At 37.0% G+C, this 15,940-nt stretch overlaps 1 protein-coding gene across 1 annotated transcript; it reads right to left on the bottom strand.

Moving 5' to 3' along the window:
- Positions 1 to 66: 66 nt before the first annotated feature.
- LOC104088851 (alpha-mannosidase-like) lies at positions 67 to 11,038 on the bottom strand. Its single transcript, XM_070195268.1, has 29 exons — positions 10,429 to 11,038; positions 10,269 to 10,352; positions 9,907 to 9,995; positions 9,651 to 9,825; positions 9,217 to 9,336; positions 9,051 to 9,134; positions 8,889 to 8,960; positions 8,662 to 8,775; positions 8,077 to 8,177; positions 7,900 to 7,993; positions 7,122 to 7,289; positions 6,924 to 7,010; positions 6,709 to 6,774; positions 6,565 to 6,621; positions 5,618 to 5,837; positions 5,342 to 5,475; positions 5,181 to 5,240; positions 5,032 to 5,091; positions 4,748 to 4,819; positions 3,943 to 3,990; positions 3,704 to 3,823; positions 2,636 to 2,701; positions 1,904 to 2,016; positions 1,717 to 1,801; positions 1,369 to 1,479; positions 1,167 to 1,262; positions 1,031 to 1,078; positions 663 to 731; positions 67 to 512 (listed from the first exon to the last, which is right to left on the bottom strand). The coding sequence occupies exons 1-29, from the start codon at positions 10,645 to 10,647 to the stop codon at positions 324 to 326; spliced, it is 3,021 nt and encodes a 1,006-aa protein (XP_070051369.1). The 5' UTR covers positions 10,648 to 11,038; the 3' UTR covers positions 67 to 323.
- Between the last annotated feature and the right edge of the window lie 4,902 nt (positions 11,039 to 15,940).

The following is a 15,940-nucleotide window of genomic DNA, read 5'->3' as shown; positions in this document are numbered from 1 at the left end:
CTCATTTTATGTTTTGGACAAAGAATTGAGTATTTCTTGTTGGAAAATAAATCTATAAAGAGTTAATTGACAAAAGAGAACGCTGTAGAATTGATATAGAGGAAATCAAGGTCTAAGGATATGATCCATTTGATCATCTTTATTGGCAGAGTGGTACAATGAGTAGCGGGAGGTGAAAAACATTTTCCTCCTGACTATGCATTTGCTTTCTTTGGCAGACATCAAATTTATTATTATGAATAAATTTGACTAAAAAGAACTATTAGTGGCTCCATGGAGCAGTTCTTTTTAACTTGTTGGGTAGAAAATAAGCAAATTTCTATTCAAAATATAACAACAAAAGTCCGTATTTCCATTGGACCAAGCTCGACTGCGAGACTAGACATGCCTACTGGACCCCCTCTAATTGGTGCATATTCACTGCCTGTGTCATGTTCTATATTCCAACTCATCTTCTTCATCTCATTCTTGCCTTGATTCGCCGATAAGCTTGTTTCCTTGATTGCCTTTATCTGAATACCGCGCAAAAGATGTGTCAATCATTTCATACCCTCTAACAAGATGAGCAGACTGTCCAGGTTAATATCTCTTAATATTCATAAGTTAATCAACACACACAGAGAGAAGCTCCCAATATCAGTAAGATTTTAAAATTGTTTTACCGTTTTTCCAGCAAACATATCCTTCAGTTGAACTTTGGTTATTGTCGAATAATCAGCGTCTTCACCAGCCTATCCACATCCACAACACATATAAACCAAAAGGGTAAGTAGTGATATCAGTTAGCAAGGGACAAGCATAGAGGTCCAACCTATAATGATGTCATGTGTCACACTCTTAATTTTACATTTTCTGTTTCAGAATTCAAATAAATGCAAGCAGTTCATGTTTTTTCAGAAGTAAAGTTGCTGTTTCTTTGTCAAAGTACAACTGAAACAAGGAAATGAGATAAGACTTTCATCAACTTCGAATTCATCCACAATTTTTATGCTCATGTCTATTCAAGAAAAATAACTTAGTTTATTTTTACCTCGTATAGATGAGCCAAACGGAGAAGTACACCTCCATTATCCAACTCCTAGAGAGAGAAAAAAATATATAAATGACTTCATTAATTCATCGATGGAAAGAAATCACTCTAATCACTGCTAGATCCATTTAACAACCTGGAGAGTAATCAATGCAACATTAGGAGGTAGACTATAATTGGGATTCATGATGGTGGCTTTGGTTAAATGAGAAGCTCTCCATTCTTCCTGATTCTGCAAGATCAAGTCGTACAATTTCCAGACATCAAGCAGTAATGTTGATCATTTAATTTCAAGAAGTCTGCAGTATTTGGTCCTCTTCATAATATGTTGAAATTACCTCATGTCCAAAAGCTAAAACAAGAGGTGAATAAATTTCTTGGCCAGTTGTTCTGCGCCAGCGTGAACCATTACCGTTTTTATGAATGCCCAGATAGTAATTCCCTCGAACCTGGCCAGGTGATACGACAAGAGAGCAGTTAAAAAGAAGAATTCAAGCCAGAGGTTGCTACATTTTATATTTAAGAAGGACAAATTCCCTAATTAGTTGTTTAGGTGCATCCAAGTCAACCGTGGTTTCCGAGATCATCGGATTTAGAGTTGTTTTGCATATTCAAAAAAATTCACTGAAAAAGCAGAAAAAAATATGGAGGCCTACTACTGCTTTGGAATGCCATAATAAACATACCGTAAGTCCCTCACATGCAGTCCTCACACAGACAGTCTCATCGAGGGCTTCACCCACTCCTCTAGAATCATCGTAGAGCAAGCGCCTTGTTACAAGTAAAAGCTATTAACTTTCTAAGGCCAACAATTATATTAAACAAAATATCTTTATCACAAATTAAAAGAAAAAACTTCAAATGCTATTGAACCTATGTAGCATGAGTTCTATTTCTCCATCATTAATGCTGGCTCCACCTATTGCACGATCCACCAAGACGGACAATTCTGATTTGTTATCTGTTATATACATTCCAAGATTCACCTGAAAATTATAATTAAACAACTTCTTAGGATAAAAAAGTGACAAAATGCGAGAACTTACAATAGTCCAATAAATGTGCAACCACAGCTTAAATTACATTATATTATGACCATATATAAACTGCAAGCTATATAGATAACTAAAAGAAGACTATTGTATTGGATTCTGAAGGAAAATGCAACTGATTAGACCATTTCATTCACTTGTGGAAAAATTTTACCGTACGCACTAGCGAATGGCACACACAAATTATAAACAAAACAAACTACATATACTGATTGAGCAAACCAAGACCTTGTTTTCATAGTAATAGGAATATCTGTTAACTCCATCATTATTTAAGCACATTCTGGTTTTACATTGCAGTTGAAGATGATGCTTATTCAATTTTTCAAACAAAAGAACAAAAGAAGAACATAGAAGCAACAGATGATTTCAAACAGATACTGTGGACTCGAGCACAATGCATCATTTTCAATCTCAACCCAACATTAGTCACAAATTGAGTTGAATTAAGTCCATCGTAATTGATATTCAACAACATTTCATATAAGACTTCACCGAGTTCGATAAAAGAATTGCAATTTCAATTCAAGAAAGTTTGTGTTAGGAAACTAACTGGATAATAGTTCCCCGCAACAGGTTGAGTAACTTGGAGGTCCCAATCAGCTCTGTAATCTCTAACCTGAAAAGCAAACAAATTATCACTCAAGTTAGCTGTCAAACAAACACAAAATTTGAGGTCAATTGAATAAGAGATGAAGTCCAGTTTTAATCTTAAGATGTAAGATTGAAATCCTGGTAATTATTTTCCTAGTTGATAAATTGCCAATATAAAAATGACTAAGAACATTATTGTTCCAAGCAACACTTATATCGAGGAAATAGAACAGGTAGAAAAGCATGGTCAGCAAGATAGCCAACATCAAAGGATTGTCAATTTCATAATTTTGTTTTTTCTCCTCAAAAGCCTCCTTGAGGTGGAGGGGGGTTTGGCGGTACCCCTACCTGTAAAATAGTTACCCAAAAAGTATACATTTGAGAGGGGGACATTTTGCCTAAACTCTTCATCCTAATTAAGGAATGAACAACATCATTCCTTTACACATGAACTTTCCAGATAATAAAGCCTATCAGGAAAGCTATGCTATTATAGACTAAAAGTAGACTAACACAAAAGTTAACTGAGGAGGAGGACTCCTTTACAATGGTTAAAGTTAGTGATCCCAAAAAGTAGCCTAAATGACTATACATGAATACTAAAGCTTCCCTTTTTTGGTTGAATTCTGAAGGTAGGCATGTTCACTCGGTCCATCCTCACTATGGCTTCAACCTGAGTTGGCATGGATACAGCCGTATTGAATAGATGGGAATACAACTATGAGAACTCCTTGCATGGATAGCCAAGCAGGTATGAGGATTTAATACATTTAGTTATTTATTAGAGTTTTATTTTATAGTATTTCTAGTGTAAGCTGAAGTAAATTTGTCTATGAAAGTGTCAGACATCAAGATGTAAAGACAGTAAGCGTGAACTATAGAAGGAGAAAAAGTGTATTGACAAGATATATGCACGCAGAAAAAAGAGATTATATTACTGAAAAACACAAGAAAAGAGCGTTTTTATGTCTCCTTCAGTTTTCTAGAGCTTTACTGTACTTAAAGAGGAATGAAATGTCAAACTTACTCTTTTAAGAAAGTCCCTCCCATTAGAGTCAGTGTAGAACACTTTATCAGTAGCCATATTTGCTGTCATTCTGGTAATGACCTCTTTTCCAACACTATCTTCAGTCGGTATGGGACCAATCTTCAATTAAAGAGGTGTATTAGATATACAGTATTAGACTACCCTTCAATGTGAAATGACACACTTGAAGTTCGAGAGAAGAACAGACTGAGGCAAGGAAAATGGCGGAGTTGACTTACAGTGAATTCAAACTCAACATGTTCTTTGTCTTTGTAAATCCTAATTACCTGAAACATTGACATATCAAGATGACAAGACATAATACAAACCAAGGCATATAGTTTATAACACAATAAACTGGAATTAATACAAAAATTTTGGTGCTATGTAGAAATGGCATGAAAGGGCAGAGATGTCCCTTTTTGTTATCTGCCATGTCATTTATATCTGATACTATCCGATCTCAGTGTTTCACCCTAGTTTGTACTTAATTCAAATTTTTTATCTTTAAAGAGATCAATCTTTCCATATGATAGAGGCATACATTGGTTGAGAGTGTAGGTTGTAGCTTCTTTATATAACTTTTGGACAATCTTTGACTCATGAGCTACCTTTTGGGGTTCAATTAGAGACAAGGTCCATTATTTTACATTAGAGGGAGTTCAATTGTAATAATTAGCATTAGTTGGGAAGATAAAGTTACAACACCTTTTTATATAAACTTTATAAGCGAATAGGGTGACCGAACTTCCAGAACTTTATCTTGTTGTACCTTAAACTTTATTCCCTGAAACAGATAATGCAATTTATTGATACATTACTTGAATAGGTATTACTAGTCTTTAAATGCTGGCCACGCATGTATTGGGATTTCTTCAGGATACCATTTTACTTCAGTAAAAAGGCTGATCAAAGAACTGTGTACAAACCAAAAGCAGTAGTAAACATAGCTCAGACAGATAACCAAATGGATTTAAACCAAGAGTTTAAACTCTACGCTGTCTAGGATAAGAATGAGTTTAGTCAAGGAACCATGCACCACACCTGAGATATCCATGAGTTAAATTGCTGGTGAATTTCATCGACGAGGGGTCCACGAATAACCTTTATTGGAACCTGCTAGCAAAGAGCAAATTAGTCTCTGGTATGAAGAAAACTTGATAACGTGCGAGATATGCTATCAAAAATTTAGCATCCTGCAACTGCAAGTACATAGAGGAATAAATAAAACTTACTGATTGATTTAGCAAGAGATGATGAAGCATAATTTCTCTAATCATTTTGAAGTTGTTAAATAAAAGGAATTGAAGAAAGAAAAGGTTACTCACAGATCTTGCAACTATAACTGGGGGTGACCCATCAGGTCTGAAAATGTAGGCACCAGAATTCTGCAATGGGTAATACAATTAACATCCAGACTTATTGTATCCCCATTAATAATACGCTCTATTATACCTACAAGGACATCAGCAAGTACCTGATCTGATTTCTGACTTGAGCCGTACCAAAGATAGCTTTGTTGTACAGGTATATCAACCTGATAAAAGTCATTTGAATTAGTAAGATCGTAACACCAACATAATGCGTGCAATATGTTGCCGTGTTGACATTCTGACATATTAAGAAGTAAGAACTTACCCCTGTTTTAGAATTATATAGACGTTTAAGTTGTCCAGAATTTGAGGAAAAGGACGCCTTTAAGTTCCCTGGTCCAATTTCAACAGTTTCTTTCAGTGGAATCTCCATCTTTGAGACATAGCCAGTGGAGCTCCCTGTATGATTTCAGCAAACAGATGAAGGATGACTTTGTGATCATTTTACTTTTTGAAAACAGGCAATGCCTTCTGACTTTGAGTCATCTATAGAGCACATTAGTGATGAAAAAAGTCATGGAGGAAGAGCATTTGGTAATACCCTCCTGCGATGCTTTAGAAACAAAGTAAGTGTTCCAGCCAAGAGACGGCACAGACACTCGAAAGATGAGCCAATATTTGGCAGCTTGTTTGGGTGATATTCCTAGATACGCCTCAACATAGAACTTTCTCAAGTTGCTGGTAATATTATCCAACTCTACAAATTGTGCCTCAACCAGATTTCCAGCGGAATCTTGTACAATAAGATTAGCATCATTGACCTGTTAAAGCAAATACAATTGGATACCCATCAACAACGAATAGATATTTCCAAAAAGCATAAGAGAAAGAAGATGCTGATTTTTCTTTGTATCTTTTTTTCATTTTGTGGTGTTTGAGTGCTGAAGTGACTCCTCACATAATGCGGTCTATTTCTTCTTAAGTTCTCATGGCCATTATGGACCGATACAGTTCAATGAATCTAACTTAACAATCACTGTTTTGATTTCCTATTCATTCTTACTGACTGACCCTCTGTAATTTCTGATAACTCAAAATCAGCATGGACATGAATTTTATCTAATTACACAGCCATCTAACAAGGTAACTTCTCAGTATGTAATTCTTCCTTCACTAATCAGAAATGTTAGTAAGTTTCTTCAACAGGCTATTCAGCAGCCAAAGTGATTTGAAAGTTACCAGTAAGCATACTGATAAAACTTAAAAGCTAAAATTCGGGATAATCTGATTATTTGAAGTGGACATGGTTTAGGATATTAGAATGGAAAATTCAATACAAATATGTGGTATAGGAACCTTATAAAGAATGGTTGGATATAGGGTCATCATACTGAAGTCAGAAATATAAACCAAGAATATTCACAGCATTCAGTTGCTAACCAGCTATTGTATTAAAGAGGCCATATTCATATACAACTACCTATATTCAGGTCCTAGTAATCATAAACGGAGCAAAGGAAAGAAAGATAGAAAGGATTATTCATTCACCGGGATCTTGACGATATCAGTTCGATTCCATCCAAGAGGATTGTATGCCACAATAACCTGAAAGTGGGAGCATTGGTTTAAAAACATTTTCACCAACATACTCATAATGTTTGAATCAGGTTAATAGGTAGAAGGAAAAATTACCAAATTCTTCCCCTCAGTGATATCTTTTTCAGTTGGTGGACAATAACTTATATTGAGCAGTTGACACTGTTAGAGAAATGAAAGAAAATGGAAAAGAAGGATGTGTCAGATAGGATCCCCTAGTTACTTAAGAGTTCATGCCTGATTTACAACTTCCCCTAAAGCTTCTTTCTTTTAGGGATAGTGAACGGAAACCCAAGTAACTGAAAATTCACCTGGTTGAATGATGATGAAGTGGTAGAACATGGACTTGATGTGGCATTAACCAGGCATGACAGAGCAGAATTCACCACTGCTTCTGACTGAAATTGGGGCATATGAAAAGAACTGAGAATCTAAAATAAACCAAAACAAAAAATCTGAAATCAAAGTTTAGGCAAAAATATCAAGTTCAAAGAATAAGAGGAGCCCACCTCAGAAGCTCCAATAGCCAAGCGTTTTGCATAATCATTAGTTGTATGCTGTTTTGCAGTACCAGTCACAGCATCATGGTGCTGTGTAACTCCCAGAGCATCTCCTAAGCTAAAAGTGTTGAAGCCCTTTGATTTCCTCCCAGTTAAGAATTCAAGTTGACGAGCAGCCTATCAAAGACAAATCCAAGATTTAAGTTTGGCTCAACTTTTATGTTGTCATCGCTTGTACTGTTGAAATTATAGGTTCAAAATTTAATATTTGATGGAACTTCAGATATTTTCACGTATATATCTATGCTCCCATGAAAAATGTTGGGTTCAATTCAACCTGTTGAATCCATATTGAATCTGTTTCTGCGACCTGTTTTGCTTCAAAACAGTTCTAATGTCATTTTTATGACTTCATCCTAATTGAAGTGAAATAAGGGACCACAAAGAATCCGTTCTTTTCAATATTAAGAACAGTCACCAATCATCGTGCACATTGAAGTACAACCTTGCCTAGGATATCCTAATAAGTTCCTAACAGAGTATGGTGGATATTAGGACAAGAACAAGTTTTTCAACTTAGAGGTAACAGTTTCACAATTTCTTATACTACATCCAGGTTCCTTTTGACATGACTGCATGAATGCACAAGTCTGTAACCACTAACCATCATTTCAGTGCCAGTATGATGTGAATAACACCAAATACTGAAATCCAATAACAACAACTGTGCCTCAATCCAGATAATATGCAACTATGGAACCTGAAGAAATAAATTAAGCTGGCTCACCAGATAATATCCACTTAGCATACGAACATATCGCTTAAAAGCTGGTCGACTGGTAAAAAAACCAGTCCAATAAGAATTTGCACCATCTGCATATCTGAAAATAGTTAGAGATGTCAGATGAACTCGATAAATATTCAAGATAAACCAAAAGCCAGAGAATATCAATCAAGTGCTCACGGAAAATAATCATCAGTTTTTAGAGGCAAGGATTGATTGGTGGCATGTTTTGCATCTACATAAATTGATGGAGTAGAGTACAATGCATTAACTCGACCATCCTGTCAAAAAAAAAAAATGAAAGCGAGTCTTCTTGCTAGATTCTCTATGATTTTGCAAATATACGAACTGTAAAAACAACAGCATCTACAATAAGTAAACTGATATCTGGTTGCCAGGGGAGGCAGAATGTAGTACATCCATAAGACTAATTAGAAGTCTAATATTACCTGACTATCACATTCTAGGTAATTTGCTTACTTGAAATTCAACTTAAAGAAGCAGGCCTCATAAAAAAATATGTATAACTTCACTTAAACTACAGTAAATCTAACCTCATGAAGCCCTCTAGCTAGCCGATAAATATACTGGACAAAGAGTCTAGATCAAAAAAGCAGGCTCAGAATCTTGTTTTGGATTAAGACTTGCCTCTTTCGAATAAATTTGTTAGAATATTGAAGCAACCACTCTTAAAGTTGAAGAAACATGTCTAGATTTTGTCAAGGATTTCATTATCAAAATTTTCGGAAGAGCATGAAGTATAACCTTGTTTACGTAGTGAATTAATTTATCCATTTCCTTGAACCAAGACTCAGCATATTGGTACTGGAAATCATCTCCCATGGTCCACATGATGTGATTAGTACGTGTCACATTTGCCTGCATATCACATAATCCAGATTATCACCCATTGCATCAATGTACATGAAAACCTATTTCCTTGCCACTTGTTACTGTTCTATGAGATTAATAGTTATAAAATTAGGGTGTACTTGAGTGATTGCGGCATTGATAAAGTCATTAACGCGTACGTCAACATTGAAATCAAAGATGAAAGGATCATCCTGCAATTCATATGGAAAATATATGAAATTAGCTCTCCCGTTATACAAAAGCAGACTATAAACAGATTACTTCTTGCATTCTGATAGAACCTGGACTGGAACAAAATCATCATCCACTTCAAAATGGAAACCATTCGGTGGACTATAATGTACAGGAAATGCATTGGTAAATATCTGCAAAGCACCCACACATTGTGTAACCACAACGAACAATTATATAAAATAGATGGACAAAGCTCAAGAATGCTTCATGAACCTGGGAGGAAGAACCAAATGTTTTAGAAGCACGCCATATAACCTCAAGAGATTTATCCTCCTTACGTTTTGCTCTGTCTTGATAATCAATACGCGCAAAATGAACAGAATCAAATCCTACCTGTGAAAGAATTGAAAGAAGGATCAATATTTAGAGTCAGACCAGGATGATAAACTTCAAAATACATAATTTTAGTAAGAATTTAAGTTATCTATACTGACAGTATAAAGATTTATGTCCTATCAGTAGTATAGTTTAGCATGTGATAGCGATTCAGTTACCATTTTATAGGTTATCAATTAATGATTATAATACAGATTTTCACTTAAGTACCTTTTAAGTGATCTAATTGTGTAATATATCATCATGCGTAGAATTTAAATCTAAACTACATCAATCGAACGCTCTCTAGCAACACTGAGAAGCTTAAATACCTCAGCCCCAAGAAGGTAAGCTTGAACAGCAGAGTGGCCAAATGGATCGATCTGCCATCCTGCACGAGGAGTGATATTGAATTCATTCTTTATCAGTTGATGACCAAGTGTTGTCTGGTCAATCATATCTATGTAATGGCAAGTTGCTTCATCGTGCATACACCAACCACCATTTCTGTTTCAGGTTTTTCTTTTTCATCAAAAACCACCAAAGAACAGAAATATTAAAAAGTTCACTATATTGCGAGCTACATACATGAATTCCAGCTGACCAGAAGCTACAAGGTTTCTCACTTCTTCTTGAACTTCTGGGCTTTGCCGTATCCACCACTGATGGAAAAATGCCTGCAGTAGGATTTTACTTTTACTAACCAGCCCGGTGCACAAAGCATCCCGCGTTCAAGTAGGGTCCAGGGAAGGACCGCACCCCAAGGTCGGATGTGATGCAGCCTAATGCAAGCAGCAAGCATTAGTGGCTGCTTCCACGGCTTGAACCCGTGAATATAGTAAACAACTTTACCGTTGCTCCAAGGCTCCACTTCACTAATCTTATCAAAGAAATTTTTAAAAAGAATATAATGCACTTATGACTAAGAAACGAAAATAAAAAAGCTTTACCATTTCAGCAAAGACAAACTTCCTATTCAGGTCACGTCGTAATGACATAACAACAGAGTCCAGCACATTTTCAACACAGGCACCCTGCATCAACAATCATTTTTATTAGCAGCTATACATAAACATAATTTCCAATTTCAACATAAGAAAGATGTATGACCTGAATGGTATTATTTGAGCCAACATAGTACTGATCAATAGTCTTTAACCAGCCAACATCATCGTGTGAATGAGGAACCAAATGAACATTCAATTTACCTTCTACAATTCCATCCCCAGTATTGTACTTTACGTACCCATTTACACCAATGCTTCCAAAAGCACAAATAATATAGAAAATGAACAGCAGAACTGAAGCTGGAGCAACAAAAGTTCCCATTTTGAAACCCAACTATGGTTTCTCTTAGAACTATGATCAACTAAGTTGATCACTCTTACATTTATGGGAAGACTTTAAAATTCAAGAATTGTCAACAAGCAAAAGTCTAGTAATATCACAAAACTTCATTGGTTTCTCCTATGGCATTTACCAGCCGTCCTATAACATTTGGAATTTTTGGGGATATTGGATTTCACGTGCAAGTAAATATGATGAGTATATATTTTACTTTTGGCTGTCTTTATTGGTTAACTTTATGGATGCTTTATTAATAATTCCTATGTGAGTTGAGTCTAATTCCCATAAAAAAGAAAAACAAAGATGAAAAGGTCGAGTACTAATTGGGGTGGCGTAAATAAATAGGTATGAATTTGATGGGCTAGTGAAGGAAATCGACACTAGGGACAACATCTCTATAGCACGTAAAGTAAATTATAATCAGAAATGAAAAAGAAGAACTCTGTCAAACAAGAATCTTTTTAGTAAATGCCGTCCTAATGTCCTATCAACAAAATATAATGGGGAAAGGCTATCTGTTTATTTATTTGTTTTATTTTATGAGTTATTGATTAGTTAATAGGAAAATATTTTGTTTGACATTTTTTCACCTTTAGTTGTTTGAACTGTAGGGTCACCTCAACGAATCCCGTGGCCTAGGGCGAAATTATATTAAGAGACCCTTAAATTTATCTTATAAAATTTGTACACTAATAAAAATATTTGATTTCCAAACAACAAATTAATCATTTAAGACAAAAATAGCGAATTTCAAAAAAATATAGTATAAAACGCCACATTTGACCACAATAATCAAGAAAATAATAAGCAACGTAAAGAAAAATGTTATAATCTATTACCATAATCGTTCAGCTTTTCTGTGATAAATTTAAGCATTTGCCATTTCATAACCAACAATACGGAATGGTCATAATGACTATCATTTTATCTAATACTACCAATATAGACTTTTTGAGGAAAAAGTTGAAGAATTTGAGAGAATATAGAAAGGTCCAAACTTGGTCATACTCCTGGATTATGTGTTTATACCAGTGGAAGAGCAATAATTTTGCTCAAAATGGAAAAGGAAACGATATCAAGTAGTTACAACTGAAATCCATCAAATATATTTGAAAGAATAAAAAGGGGGAAAAGATCAAATAGCTACAATTTCAAAGAAGATCCTTATATTGTTTTGGTCAATTTTCACTCATGATTAGTTAATTTTTGAAATTAATTTAGGCACTAGATCCATTTTCTTAAGATAGTACCAAAGACAAAGCCATCCCCTATTATTTAATTTGTTGGGTCCCATGTTATATTATCAGCATTTCAAATATTACACATATTATCTATACTACAAATATCTAGTCCTAAACATGGGGTATGTGTTAGACTAGCTCACATTGGTTGAAGGTAGGGATCTCATATTACTTTGTTCACATTACAATATCTTATATGTATCCATGTCCAGTCTTGAACATGTAGGTGTTAGAGTGTCATATGAGGGTGATGAATAGTCTGGAACAATTTAAATTTTGAGTTAGACACAATGTTCATTTCTCGCCATGATGCAACACATTCACGAAACTGGACCATAAGTCGACATGGTCCTTTAGGCTAACAACTAAATAATTGGATACTAAAGTCAAGATGACATAGACCGCTCCTTTATCATTGTTCAAAGTCGTGGGCTCCACATATTTTTAAAGTACTTTTAGATGTTTGAGGTATATAAAGTTAATTGGTTGCAAATTGTTAAGGATATTTAAACGTCTTTATTGGATTATTTCATTTTCATTACCTTATGATTTGGGTTAAATCTGCAAATTCTGTTGCACAAAATTGGAGCCATATTGTGGTAATCTGGTTCTGATACTAGCAAGTCGCCGTGCTACTATCACAGAAGTGGTAGTCGTAATCGAGTCCCAAAACGCCAAAAGGTTCAGCATCAATTTAAACACATAATTCAGCAATCATTTTAGTGCAATGATTGATGATAAGATAAAGACGTGATATCAGACATCCAAACAACAACAGCTATTAGTTACAATGATGAATGCTTTCTCTTTTAAAAATTGTATGCATGTGAATAACCATCGAACTATAAAACAGCCAGTAAATGATGAATTTTATCAAAAATTATTTTGGAGTTTGTATACGGTCGAAAGATTTCGGTCTTCCTACGTTCGATCGAGTTCAAGTGTTAAAAAGTCGGAGTGAGATTTTGGGAGTGAGTTCCGAAGTCAGTATTAACGAGCCTCGAGTCCAAAGGTCGCTCGAGGAGTTGGCTCGATAACCTTATCGAGCCCGTGACCGAATCGATCCGCAAGGCACTGCTTCGAGGTCGGAAATGCGCAACGCCCATCTCGAAGGACGAACTCGAGCCAAGAACGGAGGGCCCGACCCAGTAACAAGTTCGAGTCAGTATCGAGCTCACAGACAAGAGCCGTTGCAGCCGCACCAAGAGAGAGAATTTTGGCAAGAATCGAAGAAGAGACAAATCATCATGGGTCTTCCACTATATGCTTTATTTTATTATTTTTTGTAATGATCATCTACTATAAAAGGGGCAATCCTTGTAAGCTAGAGGAGGATAGAAAGAAAAAAAAAGAAACACACGGAACAGATTGGAACGAAAAGATCTTTTCTCTTATACAGAGATATCTCCTTGTGCTCATTTTACTAGATCTTATTCATTCTTTCTATTCATCATTGTCATTCTCATAATCAAAATACTCGTGTCGTTATCTTCATATCAAAAAGTATTATGTATCGTTAAAACCATATATATAAATTTAACATTATTCGATTTTTCGGGTAAACAGTTTGGCGTCCATCGTGGGGCGAAGGATAATAGTGATCGTTTGACATAAATCTAAAGTACACGCCAGCTTACAACTTCAAATCAGCAATGGCTTTACCTATCGACCACGAAGCCGGCCTTCAAAATGAAATCAACAACTTGGCACCCGGGGCCGGAAGGCCACTTAACGATGGCACCGAAGCTCGAATCGAAGTACCCGAAAGTCGAGCCGAAGTACCATTGGATGTCAATTCACAAATAGCTTTGGAGGCGAATCAGCGTTCCGAACCGGAAAGAAGTATTCAGGGCGGTACTCGATCTGTAGCCCGAGACACTCATAATGCGGGGGAAATCGGGGCCAGCTTACGTATGATCTTTGAGATGCTACAAGCCCAACAAGTAGCGATAGCTCAGTTACAGAGACAAACTCGCGTACAAAGCAGGCCGGATTCCAATCCACTTCGAGAAATCACCCCCGGAAAGGAGCTCGCCATAGTGAAATCAAACGAGCAAGAATCGGGGACCACTCCGGGAATTTCTATATTGCTTGAGGAACTCACAAAACGAGTCAAAGCCAACGACAAGAGAGTGGAAACATACAATGCCAGGGTCGATCAAATCCCGGGGGCTCCACCAATGATAAAAGGGCTTGATTCGAAAAAATTCATACAAAAGCCTTTTCCCTCGAGTGCGGCACCAAAACCAATCCCCAAAATATTCCGTATGCCCGAAAGTCCAAAATATAATGGTACGACCGATCCTAACGAACATGTCACCTCTTACACATGTGCCATCAAAGGTAACGATTTGGAGGACGATGAGATCGAATCCGTCTTGTTGAAAAAGTTCGGGGAGACCCTCTCGAAGGGAATGATGATCTGGTATCACAATTTACCACCAAATTCCATCGATTCTTTTGCCATGTTAGTAGATTCGTTCGTAAAGGCACATGCTGGTGCCATAAAGGTTGCAACAAGGAAATTAGAACTCTTCAAAGTAAAGCAAAGGGGTAATGAAATGCTGAGGGAATTCGTATCCTGATTTCAAATGGAACGCATGGAATTGCCACCGGTCACAGACGATTGGGCCGTACAAGCTTTCACCCAAGGGTTGAATGAGCTAAGTTCGACAGCATCACATCGGCTGAAACAAAATTTGATCGAGTATCCAGCAATAACTTGGGCGGATGTACACGACCGATACCAATCAAAAATCAGGGTCGAGGATGATCAGTTGGGAGCTCCGTATGGACCCGTACATCAGAACAGGACAGCTACTAAAAACCAAAAGGAGATCGACAGAGAACAAAGGCCGAACAGAGACTGATATCAATCGTACGTCGCAGATCGGGTGAACAACGGTTCAGCATGCAATACAATTCGGAACAATCGAAGGATTGATCGAGGGAAAAATTCTCGGGGACTTATGAGCAAGAGCGGCTTTGATAAATATGTCGATCCTATAGAAGCACCTCGATTATCAGAATATAATTTCAGCATTGGTGCATCCGCTATTGTGTCGGCTATCGGACGCATCAAAGACACTAAATGGCCTCGACCCATGCAGACCGATCCTGCCCAAAGGAATCCCAATCAAATGTGCGAATATCATGGCACACATGGCTACAGAACGGAAGATTGCAGGCAACTAAGAGGGAAATAGCCCGCTTATTTAACAAAGGGCACCTTCAGAAATTTCTGAGTGATAGGGCGAAGAACCATTTTAAAAACAGGGATTTCGGCAAGCAAAACGAGCAAGAAGAACCGCAGCACGTCATTCACATGATCATCGGTAGCGTCGATACCCCTCAGGGGCCAGTGCTTAAATGCACTAAAACATCTATTGTGAGGGAAAAGCGATCTCGAACTCAAGATTACGCACCCATGGGGACTTTGTCCTTCGATGATGAAGATGTAGAAGGGGTCATCCAAACCTCATAACGATGCACTGGTAATATTCGTACTCATGAATAAAACTAAAATTAAGCGTGTGTTAATCGATCCAAGTAGCTCGGCCAACATCATCAGATTAAAGGTCGTAGAATAGCTCGGCCTGCAGGACCAGATCGTACCCGTAACTCTGCTTCTAAACGGGTTCAATATGGCATGTGAAACCACCAAAGGCGAGATAATCCTACCAATAAACGTGGATGGAACCATCCAGAAAACAAAGTTTCACGTGATCGAAGGCGATATGAGATACAACGCCCTTTTCGGAAGGCCATGGATCCACAACATAAGAGCTATACCTTCGACCCTACACCAGGCCCTCAAATTTTCGACATCGAGAAGTGTCAAAATGGTGTAAGGAGAATAACCAGCCGCAAAGGAAATGTTTGCCGTCGAGGAAGCAAAATCAATGTCCTCACCTTCGCCGATAAAGGGATCAGGCTCAGAAGGAGAACGGGACACCAAATAGTAATCACAGACATCGGCTTCGATCCAGCCAGATAACCTGAAGATCGAAGAAGATGATAATCAAAAGGTTCCT

Source organism: Nicotiana tomentosiformis, chromosome 2 (genome assembly GCF_000390325.3).
Source record: "Nicotiana tomentosiformis chromosome 2, ASM39032v3, whole genome shotgun sequence".
Lineage (NCBI taxonomy): Eukaryota > Viridiplantae > Streptophyta > Magnoliopsida > Solanales > Solanaceae > Nicotiana > Nicotiana tomentosiformis.
Note: the sequence above shows the minus strand (reverse complement) of the source record. Positions and strands in the feature narration are given on the sequence as shown.